At 35.7% G+C, this 20,233-nt stretch overlaps 1 protein-coding gene and 1 long non-coding RNA gene across 6 annotated transcripts; one reads left to right on the forward strand and one right to left on the reverse strand.

Moving 5' to 3' along the window:
- The first annotated feature begins 6,718 nt into the window (after window positions 1–6,718).
- Window positions 6,719–11,750, forward strand: LOC129289107 (uncharacterized). Of its 4 annotated transcripts, XM_054925929.1 has the most exons (4): window positions 6,719–7,570; window positions 9,391–11,176; window positions 11,250–11,262; window positions 11,566–11,750. In XM_054925929.1, exons 2-4 carry the CDS (start codon window positions 10,991–10,993, stop codon window positions 11,721–11,723), a joined length of 357 nt encoding a protein of 118 aa, XP_054781904.1. In that variant the 5' UTR covers window positions 6,719–7,570; window positions 9,391–10,990; the 3' UTR covers window positions 11,724–11,750. The 4 variants fall into 4 exon arrangements, 2 of the variants coding, with proteins under 2 accessions (XP_054781904.1, XP_054781899.1); XR_008588110.1 differs by having other exon boundaries at window positions 7,050–7,570; window positions 10,507–11,176; window positions 11,250–11,750; XR_008588111.1 differs by having other exon boundaries at window positions 7,058–7,570; window positions 10,530–11,176; window positions 11,250–11,750.
- Window positions 11,751–12,392: 642 nt separating this feature from the next.
- LOC129291697 (uncharacterized) lies at window positions 12,393–19,715 on the reverse strand. Of its 2 annotated transcripts, XR_008588748.1 has the most exons (4): window positions 19,093–19,715; window positions 18,883–18,990; window positions 13,087–13,219; window positions 12,393–12,657 (listed from the first exon to the last, which is right to left on the reverse strand). It is a non-coding gene; the product is annotated as an uncharacterized LOC129291697 (long non-coding RNA). The 2 variants fall into 2 exon arrangements; XR_008588747.1 differs by lacking the exon at window positions 12,393–12,657 and having other exon boundaries at window positions 12,698–13,219.
- Between the last annotated feature and the right edge of the window lie 518 nt (window positions 19,716–20,233).

Genomic DNA, 20,233 nt, shown 5'->3' on the forward strand with positions numbered 1-20,233 from the left:
TTTTCATCTTTCATTTCTTTCATTTTTTTTTTATTTTTCTTCCTTCCTTTCTTTCTTTTTTGTCCCCCAATTGAATAACTCATGATACCATGTTAGATTTATTATAATTGGGAGCTGAATGGGAACATATTTTGCACGCCATTTCACTCATAATCCAGATCAAACACAACATTTTACAATTTCTCAAGGTTTTTACATAAGTTGCTAACTTTGTAGGAATGTTACTTATATACTATAATTGGTTTATCATTCTCTATAATTCCTTCTCTCTTTCTTGTCTAATGTTCTCTTATTTGTTCAACTTGATCTTAAATGTTTTGACGGAACATATTCAAGGGGAAATTTCAAAATGTATGCTCTTTGCGGATGATATAGTTCTTATAGCAGAGACAAGAGAAGATGTTAATTCCAAACTTGAGTTATGGAGGAGGACATTGGAGTCGAAAGGTTTTCGTTTGAATAGAAGTAAGACAGAATATTTATATTGTAAATTTGATAAAGGACTATTCGACAATAATTTGGAAGCGAAATTGGGAGATCAAATTATACCTCAAGTGAAAAAGTTTAGATATTTGGGATCCATTATTCAAAATGATAGCGAAATCAGTGAAGATATTTCACATAGAATTCAAGCTGGGTGGTTTAATTGAAGAAAAGCTAAAGGAGTTATTTGTGACCATAAGGTGCCTAATAAACTTAAAGGAAGGTTTTATCGCACTGCTATCAGACCGGCAATGTTATATAGTAATGAATGCTGGGCTCTAACGGGACAGCAAGAGCATAAAGTTGGAGTAGCAGAGATGAGAATGTTACGATGGATGTACGGACATACACGTAAAGATAAAATTCAAAATGAATACGTACGCGAAAAAGTGAGGGTGGCACCTATTGAGGAAAAAATGGTAGAAAATCGGTTGAGATGGTTTGGGTATGTACCAAAAAGACCAAGGGAGGCACCAGTGAGAAGAGTGGAACATATAACTTTGAGTCCGATTAAGAGAGATAGAGGAAGGCCTAAGAGAATACTCTTGAAAGTTGTTAAACGCGATCTCTTAATTAATAATATTTCTAAAAGCTTGATAAATGATAGAGCACAATGACGTCTTGCAATCCATGTAGCTGACTCCATCTAGTGGGATAAAGACTTGTTGTTGTTGTTTATTGTCTAGTGATTCACCTAGACAGTGGCGGATTTAGGTTGAGTTGAGAGTGGGCAAATGCCCCCACTCAACTTGAAAAAAATTACAAGTATGTATTATAACTTTTGAAAATTTGAACCTACTACTCCAATAATTTTGAACCACTAAACTCAAAATAAAACGTATTTTGAGTTTAAAAAAATTTAAGGCATTAATATTTCACTTAATTCTAATTTTTTTAAGCTCTTAACCTACTATTAAATTTAAATTTATACTTATATTTTTATTACTTTGGTAATATAAATTTATATTATTTTTAATATTTTAATTTTTATTATTTTATATTTATGCGCTCACTGGTTCAGGGTTTCACATTTGTCACCGTGCCTAATCAATGGCTTTCGCTCCACCGGGGTTTGATATTAATTTTTCTGATATTTCGAATATTATTAATTCTTCTGTGAGTATTGTTTAATGATGTTTATATATCGAAAACGTGGATATATGTACATATCTTATTTATTTTTATTTTATCTTATTAGTTGATATTAACAATATAATTCCAAGTGGAATGGTGCATCTTTGTGAACATAAGTTTATGTTTGACAAAATTTAAGACAAAAACGGACATTATTTATGGACAATTTTGGTGAGATTTTTCAGTTTGGTTCCAATCAATATTGATCAGCTTTTCGAAACCCTTATTTATATTGCCTTATTTTACTTAATTTAATATGAAGATTGGAATTAAAATCAAAAGTATAAGGGAGGCAATAAAGTGGTCACAAGAATTCATGACTATTACACGTAAACTTTGAGGTTGAATTAAGAAAATAAGATGCATTAATATAATAATACATGAAAATTGCTGGAAAAAAATAGTCAAAGTCAACCTCGAGCACAAGATACACATTTCTCATTTTTTGTTAGCCATGGATCCAGCTATGCACATATTAAAGCCAAAAAAATGCCAATTTATACCACAAAAAGCGTCACATATATCACGCCAACTTAATTCTTTTGGAGTGTTAAAATAGGCAGGGGGCATTTTTTTAATGGTAACTTCATATGTAAATTTTTGGACCGCCAACATATGCTTCAATTTTGAAGTATCAAATTTGTATCGTTCCCAATAATACTCAAACAACATAAAACTATTCCCAACTATGACAATGTTTTTTAACTGACTAGGATTCCAATTTGTCTCCAAGAGGTTTTCGTATAACTTTTTGGGACAAAATGGCATAAAGAATATAGTTGGATTTAGGGCTAGCCTTCTTCCATGCTCATTAAAAGATAAGACTGAACAACCAAGAGCTTCCAAAATCCGACATTCTGTTGTAGAAAGGAGAGGGTCAAATACCTCTATGCTTCCAATCCATTTGAAATATTTTTGCATTAATATTGCAAAACTTAGCTGTATCCTGCTACTCTCTCTCGTTTCAAAAGAGCCAATACCATAAATTACCATATTCATCTTTGGTTTTGATCCCAAAACTATACGTAAATGTTCAGTAATTGGTGGAGTTTGAGCTTGATCTTGAAAATTTTGAAAAAATTCAGAGCCCTCGATTTTGTTTATATACCTTTCCATGGTTTGCATCAATGTTTTGTCTCGATTGAGGTCAACATTTGAATCTATTGGAGCCCATAATTTCTTGGGCAATTTCCTTTCTTGACTAGGAAGAATGTCCATCTCTTTATAGCTAACCTGTGGATGAAGAAATATACACTGAGTATAGGAACAACATAAATGATAGAGACAAATTACATTTAAAAATTAATTTTTCCTAATGACAGTGAAGCCAACCATGAGAATCAATAAATAAAATCAATCAATGAAAGTGCAAGAAAAGAATGAGCTATTTGTGAGGAAAAAGTTCAAACATAGATTGTAATGTATTATTAGAGCAAAAAGGATCATTACGTTGGTAGATGTAGGAGAATGATCAACGAACCTTAATGAATCGCCTTCTCCGTCAACCTCCGACTATAAATCTAGAATGCTTCAAGCGTTGTAAAGTTTGATTATAAATGAACAAATAAGCCTAGACGATACACACACACACACACACACAATACACACAATTTTCAAAATCTAAAATTCTCCGAATATCTCTTAACTTCCTCCTTAATATTATAACTTGATCATTTGTGGCTCAACTCCTCATTTTTAATTTTCATCCTCATTTATCGCCAAGCTAAATTCCAGTCAAGCCATGCCCTATGTTATGAAAGTTTAAAATTTGTTTTATTATACAGATTCTTAATTAATGAAGTATTCAAATGCTCAAATATTAAATTATCAAATTTTCTACGTTACTTTCTCAACTTCCCACCCCATCATCTAACTTCCCACCCGATTATATCCATATAATTAATTTTCTTTTTAAAATATGTACGTAAGTTTCTTTAACTTTTATCTCCATTGTAATACGTATCGATTATTTAAACTCACTCTCGATGACACTGCTTCCTCTTCTATTGTTTTGCTTCTCTTCTTTCAATAATCTTCATCCAAACACTACCTCTTTATTTCTTTTATGGTTCCATTCTCTGTTCTTCCTTTCAAATAAGATTGATGTTGGTTGATTGAAAAAATTGATAAAAAAAACCCAAAAATTATAAGTAAATACCTCGCCATCTAAAAATGTGTGATTCCCGATCATTTAATTAACCGTTCAAGGATTCCCATTAACCAAAGTTTTTATACCCCTTATACTATCTCAGTTCATAGTAACAATTCAAGTGGATGGGGAGTCTTAGTGAACATAAGTAAAGACAAGGCTTGGATCCAAGCATTAGCTTGGCGTGTTTAGGGATAAATCAATGGCTGTGTTTGGCATGTTCAGGCTTGCCAAAAATTTTAGTAGAGGCTATGATAGAAACTTTGAAATTGAGGCAAGGACAAGTTGGGTCTTAGTTTATGATGGTAGATTTTAGAATCCTTATCGTTCTCTTATATCTATTCACACTCTTGTTTTGAATGCCTTGGCTTGATGTAATTCTTTGGCATATTTTGATGGTTATAGTTTGGTTTTATCCCCTGTCTTTGATTGTGGGCTAGTAGAAACTGGGGATGAACTTTGTAACACTTTTCTAGTTGTCGGAAGTCTAATTGTGCCTGCCATCAATTTTTTAATTGGGAAGTTTTCTTGGGTTGATTGCCTCTCTGTGATCAATAAGTGAATTGCCCAAATGATTGTTGAGGAAAAGAGATGGGTTCCACTAGATGCTTGATTTGATGTCTTGGTAGCTATGGTTAGGTGTCTCAGGCTTCTGCTTGTTAAAGCATATAATTCCTACTCAAATCATATCACGTGAGAAGCACAAGCAGAGTAGTATTCTAGATTGTTTCCTATTTTCACATCTGTCATTTTTGTATTGGCTACAACTATTTATAAATAGTGAGCACTGTACACAAATTAATCATCAATGAAAATGATTCAGCAACTTTCATTCTATTCCTCCTATTCTATTTTTGTTTCATTATGGTACCAGAGCCCTTGAGCCACACTCATCATGACTACCCCACACACACCACCATTATCATCTACCACCTCTATCCCTTCCACCCCACCACCTTCTGGCATCATCACTCCACTCTCTGCACCACCATCACAGCTTCACCATTTGTCACAGTTCGACTCACTGAAGACAACTACCTCATATGGCGAGCTCAGCTTCTTCCTTATCTGTATGGTCAACAGTTATTTGGATATATCGATGGTTCCATACCTCCTCCATCACCAAGAACTTCTTCTGGTCTTCCTAACAAAGACTATCTTCTTTGGTTCCAGCAAGACCAACTTGTCCTCTCAGTTCTTATTGCCTCTCTTTCTGAAAAAACTCATCCCACAAGTTCTTCGCCATAAAACCTCTCGAGCTATGTGGACAGCATTAGAAATATTATTTCTCAACAAACTCAATCCAAACTTATTTTTCTTCACCAACAAATTACTACCATCAAAAAGGAAGGAGAAACCATCTCTGAGTATCATAGACGAGCTACTATCTTAGCTGACTCCCTTGCGGCTGCTGGAAAACCTGTACCTGATGATGATTTTATAACTTATTTTCTTGCAGGTCTAGGCCCAGACTTCACCAGTATAGTTACCTCCTTAACCACTCAACGACACTTCCTCAATATTGAAGAAATTCTAAGTCATCTCCTCACACATGAAGCACGCTTGAACCAAGAGAACTCCATACAACTTCCCATTGAACTCTCGGCCAATGCTGTTCAGAAGACCTCCTTTAATGCTTCCTCCTCTTCTTTTCGTAGAAGTCGAGGGGGTCGGTCTAACTACTTTCAACGAGGTCATAATAATCGAGGAAACATCTTCAGAGGTCGTGGTCATTTTTACAGAGGAGGTTGTTCACCTTACTCTGTTTTCCAACCTGAATCTGACCCTTCCTGCCAAATATGTGAAAAATATGGCCATAAAGCTCTTGTGTGTTTTCAACGGTACAACCAAGCTGTGCAAGCACCTCCCTCACCATCTCTTGCTGCTCATTACTCTGAACATTCGTCTCTCAATGACTCTCTTTGGTATCCCGACACTGGTGCAACTCATCACATGACAAATGATCTCTCTAAACTTAATATCACCTCTGAACCATATTATGGGTCTGACTCTGTTCGAGTTAGTGACGGTTTTCCTATGCCTATTCAAAATCAGGGCACCGATCTTTTACCCATCCTTCTGGCAATTTTCTTCTCTCTGACTCTTTACATGTTCCTTCTCTTACAAAAAATCTCATGTGTGTCAATAAATTTTATGAAGATAATAATATATTCTTTGAATTTCACTCCTCTTTTTTTTGTGTGAAGGACGAGCAAACAGGGACCATTCTTCTTCAAGGGCCCAGTCACAATAGGCTATATCCGCTTCCTTCTTCTGTGTCACCACAAGCTCATTTTGGTACTCGCACATCTCTTCTTCACTGACATCAATGTTTGGGCCATCCAGCTTTCCATACTGTCCATCATGTTTTGCAGCACCACTCTCTCCCTATCACCACTACAAAGTTATCTCATCAGTGTTCTGCTTGTCGGTCCTCCAAAAGTCATCGTCTACCATCTCCTCTCTCTCCTAGTCATTCTACTTTTCCTTTTGAATTAGTCTTTTGTGATGTATGGAGTCCATCCCCCCTATCTCTATTAATGGCTTCCGGTATTATGTATGTTTTGTTGATGACTTCTCTAAATTTATGTGGTTTTATCCTATCCACACTAAAGATGAATTAAAATTTGTTTTCCACCAGTTTTACCAACTTGTCATCACTCATTTTAATTCCAAACTTCGTTCCTTCCAATCTGATTGGGGAGGAGAATTTCACAATTTGCATAAAGATTTATTAACCATGGGTATCCTTCATCGCATTACCTACCCTCACACTCACGCTCAAAACAATTCTGTTGAACAACATCACCGCACCATTATTAAAGCAGGTCTTGCATTAATGCATCATGCATACATTCCTCAACAATACTGGTCCTTTGCTTTCAGTACTGCTGCCTTCCTTTTTAATCAAATACCCACACACACTCTCCAGGGTCGAAGTCCTTTTGAAGTCCTTTTTAATAAACCACCCAATTATCACATTTTAAAAATTTTTGGATCAGCATGTTGGCCTAATTTAAGACCCTATACCCATACTAAACTTGAGCCCAGATCTGCCATATGTGTTTTTCTTGGGTATGCACCTTTTCATTTAGGTTATCTTTGCCTTCATATACCTTCTGGCCGTATCTATACCTCCAGGGATGTTGTCTTTGATGAAACCCAATTTCCTTTCTCTAATAATTCCTTGCCAGCCCAACCCACTCTTACCTCACATACCACACTACCTTTTGCTTATTTTCAGCCCAATAGCTCCAGCCTAACCCACTTACTTAATCCTAATCCACCTTCCCCATCTCCTGCTAACCCTTTTGCTGCCTCTGCACCTTTGTCTTCATCCTTATCTTCATCGCCTTCCTCCTCATCTCCTTTTGACACACCAGTGACGGCAGCATAGTCGTCCACTCCCACTGCCTCTTTCCATCCCATGGTCACCAGATCAAAATCAAATATTTTCAGACCTGCACCTCAATCCTCCGACTTTATCTACTACCCCCCCAATCACACAGCACCTCGGGCCCACCGCCGTCTGTACCCACCTCTGTTACCTCAGCCCTTAAAATTCCAGAATGGCGTGATGCTCTCTTTCATGAGTTTGAGGCCTTAATCTCCACCAATACTTGGTCTCTCGTCCCCTATTCTCCTTCCATGAATTTAGTTGGCTACAAATAGATCTTCCGTACCAAATATCATGCAAATGGCACCATTGAAAAGCATAAGGCACGTCTTGTTGCCAAAGGCTTCCACCAACAACCCGGCATCGATTTCTCCGACACCTTCTCCCCTGTTGTGAAACCCGTCACTGTACGTATCATTCTTTCTCTTGCTGTATCTCGTGGCTAGTCTATAAGGCAAATTGATGTTCAAAATGCTTTCCTACATGGCTTTCTTGATGAAACTGTTTATATGATTCAACCTCCAGGCTTTGTTAATCCCAAGTTTCCTACTCATGTTTGCAAATTAAATCGAGCACTTTATGGTTTAAAACAAGCTCCACGTGCTTAGTTTGCTCGCTTAGCTTCTCGGTTGATGGAACTGGGTTTTTTTGTTTCCAAATCTAATTCTTCCTTATTCATATGTAAAAATTCCAGATGCACAATCTTTGTTTTAGTCTATGTTGATGATATCCTAATCACTGGCTCTTCCCCTGAAACTATTCGACTTCTCATCACTGCCTTAGGCCAATCATTTCTTGTCAAAGATCTTGGACCTCTACACTAATTTTTGGGTATTGAAGTATTATCCTCGACCTCTGGTCTTGTTCTATCTCAGCATAAATACATTATGGATATTCTTCATCGGTCTAAAATGGCCAATGCTCGTCCTGTGTCCACTCCCATGGCCTCCAACTCTCGTCTCTCTACCTTTGACAGTCTTAATTTTTCTGACCCTTTTTTATATCGCAGTATTGTTGGCAGTCTTCAGTATCTTAGTTTTACAAGACTCGATATTACATTTGCCGTCAATCGTGTCTGCCAATTCATGCACTGTCCTAAAACAACCCATTGGACTACAGTCAAGCAAATTCTTAGATACCTACGTGGCACCACTAATTATGCCCTTCATCTTCGTCCATCCTCCTTTATTACTCTTTCTGCATTTTCTGACGCTGATTGGGGAGGTAATATTGATGATCATCGGTCCACAAGTGCATTTGCTATCTTTTGTGGACCAAATTTAATTGCTTGGAGTTCAAAGAAGCAACCCACTGTTGCCAGATCAAGCACTGAAGCTGAATATAAAGCAATTGCCACAACCACCAGTGAATTAATTTGGTTACAAAACTTACTTCATGAACTTGGTGTTTTTTTTCCCTCAAGCACCCTTCCTTTATTGTGACAATCTTGGTGCCACATATCTGGTTGCCAATCCAGTTTTCCACTCCCGGGCCAAGCATATTGCCCTTGACTACCATTTTCTTCGGGAAAGATTAGCTGCCAAATTACTCAATGTGCTTCATGTATCCTCTAGAGATCAATTAGCTGACATACTTACCAAACCACTTCCATCTTCTCGATTTGCTACACTCAGATCGAGTCTCACTGTTCTTCCCTCACAGTTTGCCTCGCGGGGGGCTGTTAAAGCATATAATTCCTACTCAAATCAGATCACGTGAGAAGTACAAGCAGAGTAGTATTCTAGATTGTTCCCTATTTTCACATCTATCATTTTTGTATTGGCTACAACTATCTATAAATAGTGAGCACTGTACATAGATTAATCATCAATGAAAATGATCCAGCAACTTTCGTTCTGTTCCTCCTATTCTGTTTTTGTTTCATTACTGCTAATGCAAAGGTTTGATGTTGTTTTTGTTCTGTTGATACCTGAATCCGTCCCTTTGGATGAGGTTGTTAAACATGGGGCTCCTTCTCATTACACAACCATTGTGAATTTTATCTTGTACCTTGCTCAGTCATACACTAAGCATTTGTTGCTTTGAGTGGATCCCAAAAAGTTTTTACCGGGCTGTGCAACTTGTAGTGTTTGAGCTATAGTTATAGGGATGCATGTTCTTTGGTTCCTTTGCTATATCAAGATCGTGAAGCATCTTGGATTTTGTTTTTGGTTTTACTTTCAATTTTGTCTAAACTGTGTTTTGTTGTGTTTTCCTGTCTTATTAGATCTGGTTCGAGTTATGCAACAACTCCAACGAAATTGCATCCAAACACTTCTCTTATCTTTTTATGGTTTCACTGTTTGTTCCTTTTCAAAATATCTTTGATCATTCATTGACTTGAAAAAATTTACAAGAGAATTTCAAAAAATAAAAGAAACCAATAAAACTACAAATAAATGTCTCAATGTACGTCTGGAAATCTGTGATTCCCTGGACACTTAACCGTTCAAGGATGTCTGTTAACGAAAGTTTGTAAACTAATTTTATCTTCTCATCAGTTGATGCATGGTAGCAATTCTAAGTGGAAAATTAAGTTGGACTTCCGAAATGAAAGAAACTACAGTATATTTTGGCCCATATGGGGCACTATTTGTAATATTTTGGCCTATATGGGGCACAATTTGTTTTCTTGATGATTTATTAATGAGTTCTTTTTTTTTTTGCCACAATAGTGAGTTCAAAAAAAAAAAAAGACTCTCTTACAGCTTGCCAAGATTCAATTTGCTGGGAGGACTATCATTCTGCTTTTAATGTTCTACGTTAGTAGCTTTTCAACCCTGTGAAGGAGACAAAATGACAAATTTATGAATGAATCCATGTCATAGATTGCTAGCTAATAAAGTATAAGAAATATTTCCAAATGTACTGAATTATTGACAACAGTATCATTGCAAGTACGATGATTTGATTGTCATAAACAGGCTTATATATCTTAACACTTGACAATGACACAATATTACAGGTCAATATTGGGTCCATTTGTTTAAAATTTAAAAATAAATTATTTTTAGATAATTTAAAAATTATAAAAAAATGTCTTAGATGTTTTCTATAGAGATTAGAGAAGTCATTAATTTCTCTGGTTACATTAATACACAGAGATTATTATTAAATTATTTTTTGATTTTATAATATTTTGTGAATATTTATTTTACAAAAAATAAATTATTATTTAATTACTTCAAAATTATGATATGATATTTTTGTGAGGGCCGTCGGTAGAAGCACTGCTTTTCAGACCAAGTATTTTTTTTTTTTTTTAAGAGATTTGGGTTTTTGAGTCCAATAAAAATAGACCCGGTCTTTAAACCTTGTGTGTGTTTCATATGTTTGAAACTAGTATTGTCATCATGGCTATTCCAGTCCCTTCAGAGTGCAGAACTGGTGGCAAAATGATCCAGACTCGAGGAAACCGTTAAAGTGAAAGAGCATCGTCTTCATACGCATGTGAAATGGTTATGATATGGGATCTGCATGCAGTACTAAGATTCAGAATCAAATCACAATTGTTTGAAATGGTCATGGGAGTCGATCGTCTCAACCACTCCCCAGAATGTTATTTAAAGCAATTCGTCTCTCTTCTTTGTTATCAATTCTCTTTTCATTACAATGGCCACGAATTACAGCTTCTTCTGCTCACTTCTTGTGTCCCAACTGTGGGAAAGAGACCTACTACTCGAAAGATCCTCTTACCTCTGAACAAGTTAACAAGCTAGACTCTGAAGGAAAACTTCCCACATGTGTTACCCAGGACTTCATATTGCAACTGATCAAAGATTCCTTCCCTCAGAATGAAACCTGTGAAATATGCCACGTACAAATAGATGTCGGGTCTTCAGTTTTTTCAATCCCTCAGTGCCTCCACAAGAGGTTCCATAAGAACTGTCTGTTGGACAGATTGTCCCAAGACTACCATCGTCCGACGTGCCAGAGGAAACTGCCACTGGAGACGGCAACGAAGCGCTGGTTTTACACGCAGTCAACCGATCCCTCCACCCTCGGGCGTCAAGGTTTGACTTCTGAATATATATTTCTGTTACTATCATTGTTCACAATATTTATTCTTCTCTTTTCGTGTTGCAGGTTGAACAGCAGTGTGAGTTTCTGAAGCTGACTTGGGATGGTGGGGGTTGGGTTTGGTTTAATATTTAGGTCTCTTTTTTCAAAGACGATGAAACTATTTATATATATGTGTGTGTTGTGGTTTGTATAATTTGCTGACCTTGTTCTTATGATTATGACATTAAGTATGTATCGAATGGTTGGATTGTTGGATTCTACGTACAAAAATGGGTCTTGAATTTGAGTTACCACAAATCAAAGCAAATCAAGGTGAGGATTGTCTCCGGACTCTAGGACCCTGTGTGAAATTGCTTATTTTCTTCATTTGCATTTGCAGATATGGTTTGGATGAACACGGAAGAATGGAAAACAGGGAAACTGAGACGATCGACAGAAGCAAGCTTGAGAGGATACAAGGACTCTGTTTACCCCTGTTCTTTGGTTCCAAAAACAGAGCGTCTCCTGCTTGTTATTATAGGTATTATAAAAAGTTAAGAATGATATATCTCATTTTGTCGGTTATATTGGTCCATAGCCCATCTATAGCTTGCATTAATTATGTTGCGACAATAACATAAGTATTTTTTTTTATAATAGTAAAAATTCGTGAATGACGCTGATTTAACTGAAAAGAATCACAAACACAAACCAGTTTACCCAGGAAAAAAATAAAAAAAGAAAAGACAGAGATGCAATTTTATAGCGCAAAGAGGAGAAAATAATTTGGAAAACACAATCTGATTAAGATCAGAATCAGACTAAGTCGTTCTTCAGTGGGTTGAATGCATGGACGATATGATTCAGACGAAACACAGAATAAGCATGGAGCAGAGTGAAACCGAAAATGATTTAACAAAATAAGGGTTTCCAGATTACTATGTTAAAAGGGGTTATTTTTAGTGCACGTGTAGGGGCAGCAAGTTGTTAAAAAGGACTAAAGTTTTATGAATATATAATGTCACCTCTGGAATGAGAAGCCACGAAGCGTTGCAATTAGTATGACACGTGTTATTTGCGAGGTTTTTATTGCAACTAAAATGCTAGAATTATACTTCGCAAGGTTTTTATTTCTCTTTTCTTATTTTTGGAAACTTGGATGATCGTCAAATATCATATATTTACACCAATGAAAATCACATAACGAATCCACTAGTCCCCAAAAAAAACAAAAAACAAAAAAAAAAGCCCCTTTTCATATATGAAATTGTTGAGGTAGCAAGAACGGGAATTTAAACATAGCATAAACCAAAATTTCAAAAATACTGAACACTTGGCAGCAAGAATATTTCTAGACATAGCACCACTAATTATTTCAAACATGCCCCCCTCCTCTGATATGTCGTCATCAACACTCAACAGATGGCCAGCCTGTTTGCCTCTCAGTCCTTGTTGAGAAGATCTTTTTTGCAATTAATCATTTGCTCGAATCCTACGAAGCAGACCCAGAAAAATAAATTCTTCACGGCATAATGCAGAATAATCATTCCGTAATTCAATTGATACTGACAATAAAAATTCAGTTTAAAGTTGAAAGCTTTAACTGCCAAATTACTCCAAGCCAGAACATAAGAAGAATGTAAGAAAAATTCCATATGTCTGTTAACTATTCAGAACCTCAGATATATAAGATAAAATATTAAAGGCTCTTGAATCCAGCAAACTGAAACTGAAAGCTAATCAATCTTTTTTTTAACCAACAAGCTAATCACTATTTGTCTTAACCTTGACCTTTATTTATTGTAATGGCAAAAGACAACTTAAGTGATCAACTACATATACCAACTACGTGCTAGCTACAGGTATTCGAAATAATTGAAGCCACAAAATAAGCCTATTTGAGGTTCTCTTCCTTCACAACCTTTGCTTGATGCTGAAAAATCATGTGTGGGAAAAAGTGATAGACCAAACAATTGCACGATAGATTTGGACCTTTTCCCGTTCTGCTTGCTCGTCCTCTGGCATATCATTAAATCCTGCTCCACTTCACGCGCCTGAGATAGATTTTAAGTCGATAAGTCAATGGTTAACTAATGTCCAAAAGCAAGGTGCCTAAATAATTCGAGCTAGATTTATCCAAAACAGAAACACTATTACAACAGTCAGAAGTCAGAATATTTTATGGAGGCTAAACAGAACAAACACAGAGAGCCATAATAGCTGGATCACCAGCCTTCACTTTAAGAATAATGAAGTCGGCGTAAGTATAGCAGAAAAATATAATAGACTTTTGAAATCGGTGTTATAAGAATTATGTCTATGATTAATATTGGTATTCCTATATTTAAATAAAAATGAAAGCAGTGATAAATGGTTTATATTCCTGCAATGTCAGTTCACAAATGATGTTAGAACAACCTCGAGTTGAAAAACATGCATAGAAGCAGCTTGAAAAGGAAAGCATATAATGAAATATTGAAAAATGTCCTGTAACAAATAATGAAATAAATGAAGAAATGCTATTTTATATATATATATATATATATTTTGCTAATACTTTCCACATAACTTGCCTTATTTTTCTCTTGCAATCACGTGCAGAAAGGTCTTGGCCCAAAAAAACACAGAGCAATGTGTTGATCAAAGCTGTCTGTGTTAACTATAACAAATATTTAAACAATTGTCGAACCTAAATGATAAGGCAATGCTAGCATATAACCTTCAATAATTTAGAACTTTTCTAGTGCCCTTTATTATTCTAAGGCAACCTTCTATAAAAGTAACAGAATGAGAAACGGAAAATTACGTCGCTCCCTCAAGACTATACCTTTAAAAGTTTTTTTGGAAAACAGTGGTAAATAAAAATAGAAAATTACATAGTAGAGTAATGAAAAAAGAAATAAATCACCAAATGAGGGGAAAAAAGACCCATAATATATTAACATAGCTACCGAGAACTGCATGATGTGAAACATATTTTTTTAAAAAATACGATTTTGTTTATAGTTGTCAAATTATTATTTTATGTTCAAAGATGAGAAGCAAGAAAATCATGTGCATTACCTAAAAAAGATTCTAAAATTTAAATTATATCCATATTTTTCCATATTTTTTACCAGTCTTCTCAGGAATTTTTTGTTTATAACCACATACAGGCCACAAAGTAGCAAGGTGGCAAAGATTAAATAAGTCCTTGATTCTACAATCTCAGCTGATTCTAACTCTTTCTTGAATACTGCAAATCTAGCATTTACTCCCTCGTGCAATGCACAAAAAAAAAAACAAATTTAGTTAAATAATAGTCAAATATGGTGCATTAAATTAATTAAAATCTCATAGCAAATCACACTCACCGTAACTACCAAGGGAGCAACAACAACATCAACAACAACAAGCCTTTATCCCACTAGGTGGGGTCGGCTACATGGATTGCAAAACGCCATTGTGCTCTATCGTTTATCAAGCTTTTAGGAATATTATTAATTAAGAGATCGCGTTCAACAACTTCCAAGAGTGTTCTCTTAGGCCTTCCTCTACCTCTCTTAATCGGACTCAAAGTTATATGTTCCACTCTTCTCACTGGTGCTTCCCTTGATCTTCTTTGTACATGCCCAAACCATCTCAACCGATTTTCTACCATTTTTTCCTCAATAGGTGCCACCCTCACTTTTTCGCGTACGTGCTCATTTCGAATTTTATCTTTACGTGTATGTCCGCACATCCATCGTAACATTCTCATCTCTGCTACTCCAACTTTATGCTCTTGCTGTCCTGTTAGAGCCCAGCATTCACTACTATATAACATTGCCGGTCTGATAGCAGTGCGATAAAACTTTCCTTTAAGTTTATTAGGCACCTTACGGTCACAAATAACTCCTTTAGCTTTTCTCCAATTAAACCACCCAGCTTGAATTCTATGTGAAATATCTCCACTGATTTCGCCATCATTTTGAATAATGGCTACCAAATATCTAAACTTTTCCACTTAAGGTATAATTTGATCTCCCAATTTCACTTCCAAATTATTGTCGAATAGTCCTTTACCAAATTTACAATATAAATATTCTGTCTTACTTCTACTCAGACGAAAACCTTTCGACTCCAATGTCCTCCTCCATAACTCAAGTTTGCAATTAATCTCTTCTCTTGTCTCTGCTATAAGAACTATATCATCCGCGAAGAGCATACATTTCGGGATTTCCTCTTGAATATGTTCGTCAAAACATTTAAAATCAAGTTGAACAAATAAGGACTCAAAGATGATCCCTGATGCAATCCAATCTTTATAGGAAAATCCTTTGTTTGACCACTAGGAGTTCTTATACTAGTTTTTACCCCCTCATACATATCTTGTATGGCTTTAATATAAGCAATCCGTACTCCCAAGAGAGCAAATAATCTAAATAAGCTTACAATTATAAAGAATGTAAACCAAGAAACAATAAAAAAAAGTATAATTCTGCATCATTTTTCTACAGAATATGTTGTAGGCAATGAAAACAATCAGTCAACTTTCTTAGAACAATGCCTAGTCTGACTACACTACTTATAGTTTATTTAAAGCTTTGGCAGGATAAAAAACACCTTAGGATATCAGAACTGTGCTAAGAATAATGATATATCAAAACCCTCTTCATACCTAAGCATGTAATATGAACAAACAAACCCATCTTCACACCTAAGAATGTCAGATGAGGATTGGGTTAGAGCAAAGCTTATGCTACAATCTAATGAAACAGAAAGTTATGGCATTATTTAAATATCAGATTCATAATAATGAAAAAGTCTGGCAGAGTTACTCAATGTCCCACCAAAACAAATTAGGGAGAATATCAATGAAGGACCTCTGAAATGATATAATATCAGACAAGGACTTGTAACAAATATACATTAACAATTGACAAGTGAAAGTTCAAGTTTTGGCAAGTATATGATCCGTCCAACTCCTTATCTAATATTAAATCATTTTAGCGGTCCTTCATTGATATTCTCCCAAAAAATTAGCTCCACACTTTGCAGGTCTCCAGCTGAAAAAATAACGACTTCATCATAGTTGAAAAAGGAAAAAGCAAAGGAGCACACAACGAATTATAATAAAGGAATAACAAATAGATTATTTGTCTTACAACCTAAACATTGTTAGAATACAAATTATGGGAACAAAGACACACACTTCCCCTTCACCAAACACCGTGTCTGCTTGCATTGATAGTGCTAAAATAAGGAGGGGTTGACTTCATTGTGTAATACGTTTGAAAGATGTGCAGATTGCATAAGGACACGAATGCATTCATTTTGTACACCGTCAATGCACCTTTTCATACTCAGAGAATGGGATGATGCATTTTTCAGAAATTAGACAAGTTATTGTTTCTGTTGACAGGTCTATGCATGGGCGGTGAAGACAAAGGCTATACACGTTTTACCTGAATGCTCAATATGCATGCAGACAAATTTCCATATCATGGTTTCCAATATCAAGAGTTTCATTTCACTTTGCCGTATAAATATTAATACACTTTCAAAACTTACTCATTTTGTTAATCACAGGTATAACAATGGATTCAGCTTGATATACATGCTCATCAGGGCTATAAATTGACCCCCTTTAGCTGAGCATTGCATGTCAAGAAAATAAAAACAGATCTCACTTGAAACCCCACCTCAACCAGCATGAACTGAGCATAGTATGCAGTTGCTAAAAAGAACAGGCTATAACTTCATAAATTTTGTTGCCTTCTGCAAATTTAAAAGCTAATGGGGTCATGATCTAAAATCACCAAACAGCGTCATAATTTGAAGGGTAAAAGAAGGAAAAATGATAAAGATTGATAAAGAAGGACTTTATCTTGCTGTTGTCATGTTCAGAAGATTTAAGCTGAAAAACATTGGCAGCATTGTAACTGAATGTTAGAAAACGTATGGCAAATAGAAGAAAACATATTCATATGACATTTAATGATCTTGCTTTGATGGAAAACACAAATTTGGCTTTGATGTAGACTGGTTAGCACAAAAGCAGTATGGCATCTTTATTAATGTCAACTTGCATTGGTCAGTACAAACATATTTTTGGTTATTCAAAACATCCAAACTTTCAACATGTGATCCATACTTGTACGCTACTGCAATTTTATTACTGTCAGGTTGGTCAAAATTCTTTTTTATTTTGCTATTTTCATGTTTAACCAACACAGCTTGAGGTCTGCATTTGCACATGATCCATAGCCATTCATTTTCTCTTTCTTTCAGTCTGAGGTTAAAGTTTATTTGTTACTAGCTAAGTACTATTACACTTTGGTCAATGCGACCAATCCAACAAACTTGAAGTCTCTACGGAGCCTTTGCAACCTAAAGGAACTATGCAGTATGCCATTGACTGCAAAGTTTGCAAACTGAAAAGAAGGTATATTGGGAGCTTGAATAACCAATAAAGAGCAGAAGAAGACGGGTTCAATAAGCCTGATAAAAAAAAAAGAGAGAGAAATCTTGGATAAACCAACATCATATCCAGATTAAGACGCCTCTCCAAGTATTAAAGACCAGACTTATAGACATGAGCATAATTAATAGAAATTAGAAGGAGATGATCTACCACACCACAAGCCTCATGAATCAACATTAGTTCTAGAAAACAGACAGCACCCTCATTAAGACCTGCCACATTACTGGCCTAAAAAACGCAAGCTGCAGAAATAGAGACAGATTGATAGGAAATTTGAAAAATGTTATTTTTGAAAGAAATAAGCTCTTTTGTTATTGAAATTTTTTTTTTTTAATTTCCTTAATGGGATGTTAGGTATATGTTCCTTAATGGGATGTTAGGTAACCTTAAGCTTATAAATAGGTTGCCTCTTGCATTTGGAAGCATACTTGGATGATGAATGAATACTATAAATCTGATCGCTCTCCCCCCCCCCCCACCCTCTGTTTCATTCTCTCTTGCATCCCCACTGCTCTGTCCATCCTTCTCTCTCTGTGTTCTGCCTCTCTTCTCTCCCTCTCTGTTCTCGCCCCACTCTGTCTCAATCTCTGTTTTTGTTGCATTTCCCTTTTCTTGTTCTGTTCAAATCAGTGTGAGCGTGAGTGTGTGTATATGTTGCATCACATGTGCTTTTATATAAGTTCTGGCATGTGACTTGTGAGATAGTGAGTAAGGAGAGTAGAAAAATAATGATGTAAGGTGTTGTAAATGTCAAAAAACAAAAAAATCAAAACGAAAATTAACAGAAAAATAAGCCTGGTGTAGGAGTAGTAGCAGCCAATGAATTGTAGCAGCCAATGAATTGAAGCAGAAAACGCATCAGGAAAAACCAAAGCTATGGAGTTAAGATCAAATCCAAACCTTCTATAATAAGCCTTAATATCTACTCCTGGGAAGCTGAAGTGTATTTGCCATTATTTAGGATAGGAATGAATTTAACCAAGAAAATCACATAAAATCGCAAGCCATAACACTTTAAATTTGAGGAAATAAGTATTTCCCGCCCACAAAGGCCGCTGCGTGCAAAAAAAGTTAGAAATAAAAAACCTATACAGCAAATGCTTACGGTCCCTCCGTCATGGCGATCAATTGCCCACAAATGAAGAGAATCTAGAAATCGAAATCGAAATTTAAATTTTGAATGGAAATTGAGGCCAAAATGCAGAACCGATAATGAAAATTATAAAACTAAATTTAATATAAAAACACATTAATCTCAAAAGCCAAAATCACCTGAGCTCGGCATTGCTCTAATCTATAAGAATGTGCTACGAACAACAAATATTTCGCATGCTCCTATACAGCCCCACACCCTTTCGTGCGCCCCCGAATCCTTTGTAGCTTTAAACCGTGAGCCAAGAATCAGATGAAGAATAGAGTAGAAAACGACGAAGAAAGAAAGACTGCAGGAGAAAGAAAAACAAAAGCTTGGAGAAATCTCACCTGTGAAACTGATGAAGAAGTGTCTAGACCACGAAGAAAGACGTGCTTACATTAACATGAACATTAAGGCCTGTTTCGTATGCAGGTCTCAATTTAGAGGAATTGTAATTGGGACTGAAAGTGGGGAAAAAAAAACTTGTGAACCTAAACTCATCCGATCACGCGAGAAATCTTGCTTTGTTTTCCACCAATGTGAGAAATCTTGCTTCATTTTTCACCGGATTGCATTCTCGATCTGATTCCGCGACTAATGATGGAGAATTCCAACAACAACATCATGTCGAGGAAGAAGATCTATCAAATGACCCTTTGGTTGGGTTCCACCCTTTCATCGGCTTTCTTCTCCTCCCTGGAATGCTTCTCCTGCATCAACCTCTCCACAGATGAAAATTCAAGATTGTATACCGCTCCTCCTACCTTGTCTTCTTCCTCTTCTTTCTTCTTGTTGCTCTTCTGGATTTTCATCACTCTTCTCTGTTATTTTTCACAATACTAGATGCAGTTCAAGAACGAAACCATGAGGAGGGATTGAATCGTGAAAGGAGTGCAGTACTGAAAACGGCAAGGATGCAGATGACGGCTATGGGTTCAAGTGGCCGTAGCTCGGGATCGTGCCGCGGAGGAGAGGCTTGGGTCCTTGATCATTCATAAACGCATTTTTATAATTAAATAAGTATAAATTTTAATTTAAATTTAATTATATTTATTGAAATTTTATATCTATTTAATTGGTATTTATATTTTTTTTTCATCACTTAATTATAAGATAAAAAAATTTTAATATAAAATTCACCCATATTTTTTTATCTTCATATTTTGTAGAAAAAAAAAATAAACTAAATAAAAGGAAAGAAGGAAAAGAGAAATATATATATATATGTATGTATGTATGTATGTATGTATGTATGTATGTATGTATGTATGTATGTTTAGAGTTGCACATCGATAAAAAATAAAAGAAGGAGCCTCCACTTTAACTATATATACTCCCTCCATTAAGAGGAAAGGCATCGAATCATTTATCTAAGTACATTAAAAATTCTCTCTAAGATATTTGGAACTCATAGAAGCCTTTTAAAGGTTGAAAGCAAAATCATTGAGGAGTTTCATAAATTATAATTATTTCTTTTCTACTCCTTAA

The sequence above is a fragment of the Prosopis cineraria genome, unplaced genomic scaffold (assembly GCF_029017545.1).
Source record: "Prosopis cineraria cultivar Desert tree isolate PC_DT_omini unplaced genomic scaffold, ASM2901754v1 PC1, whole genome shotgun sequence".
Classification (NCBI taxonomy): Eukaryota; Viridiplantae; Streptophyta; class Magnoliopsida; order Fabales; family Fabaceae; genus Prosopis; species Prosopis cineraria.

Excerpts from the sequence above, each read along its gene's own strand:
- LOC129289107 (XM_054925924.1), top strand. The coding sequence starts at position 10,720 with ATGTTATTTAAAGCAATTCGTCTCTCTTCTTTGTTATCAATTCTCTTT.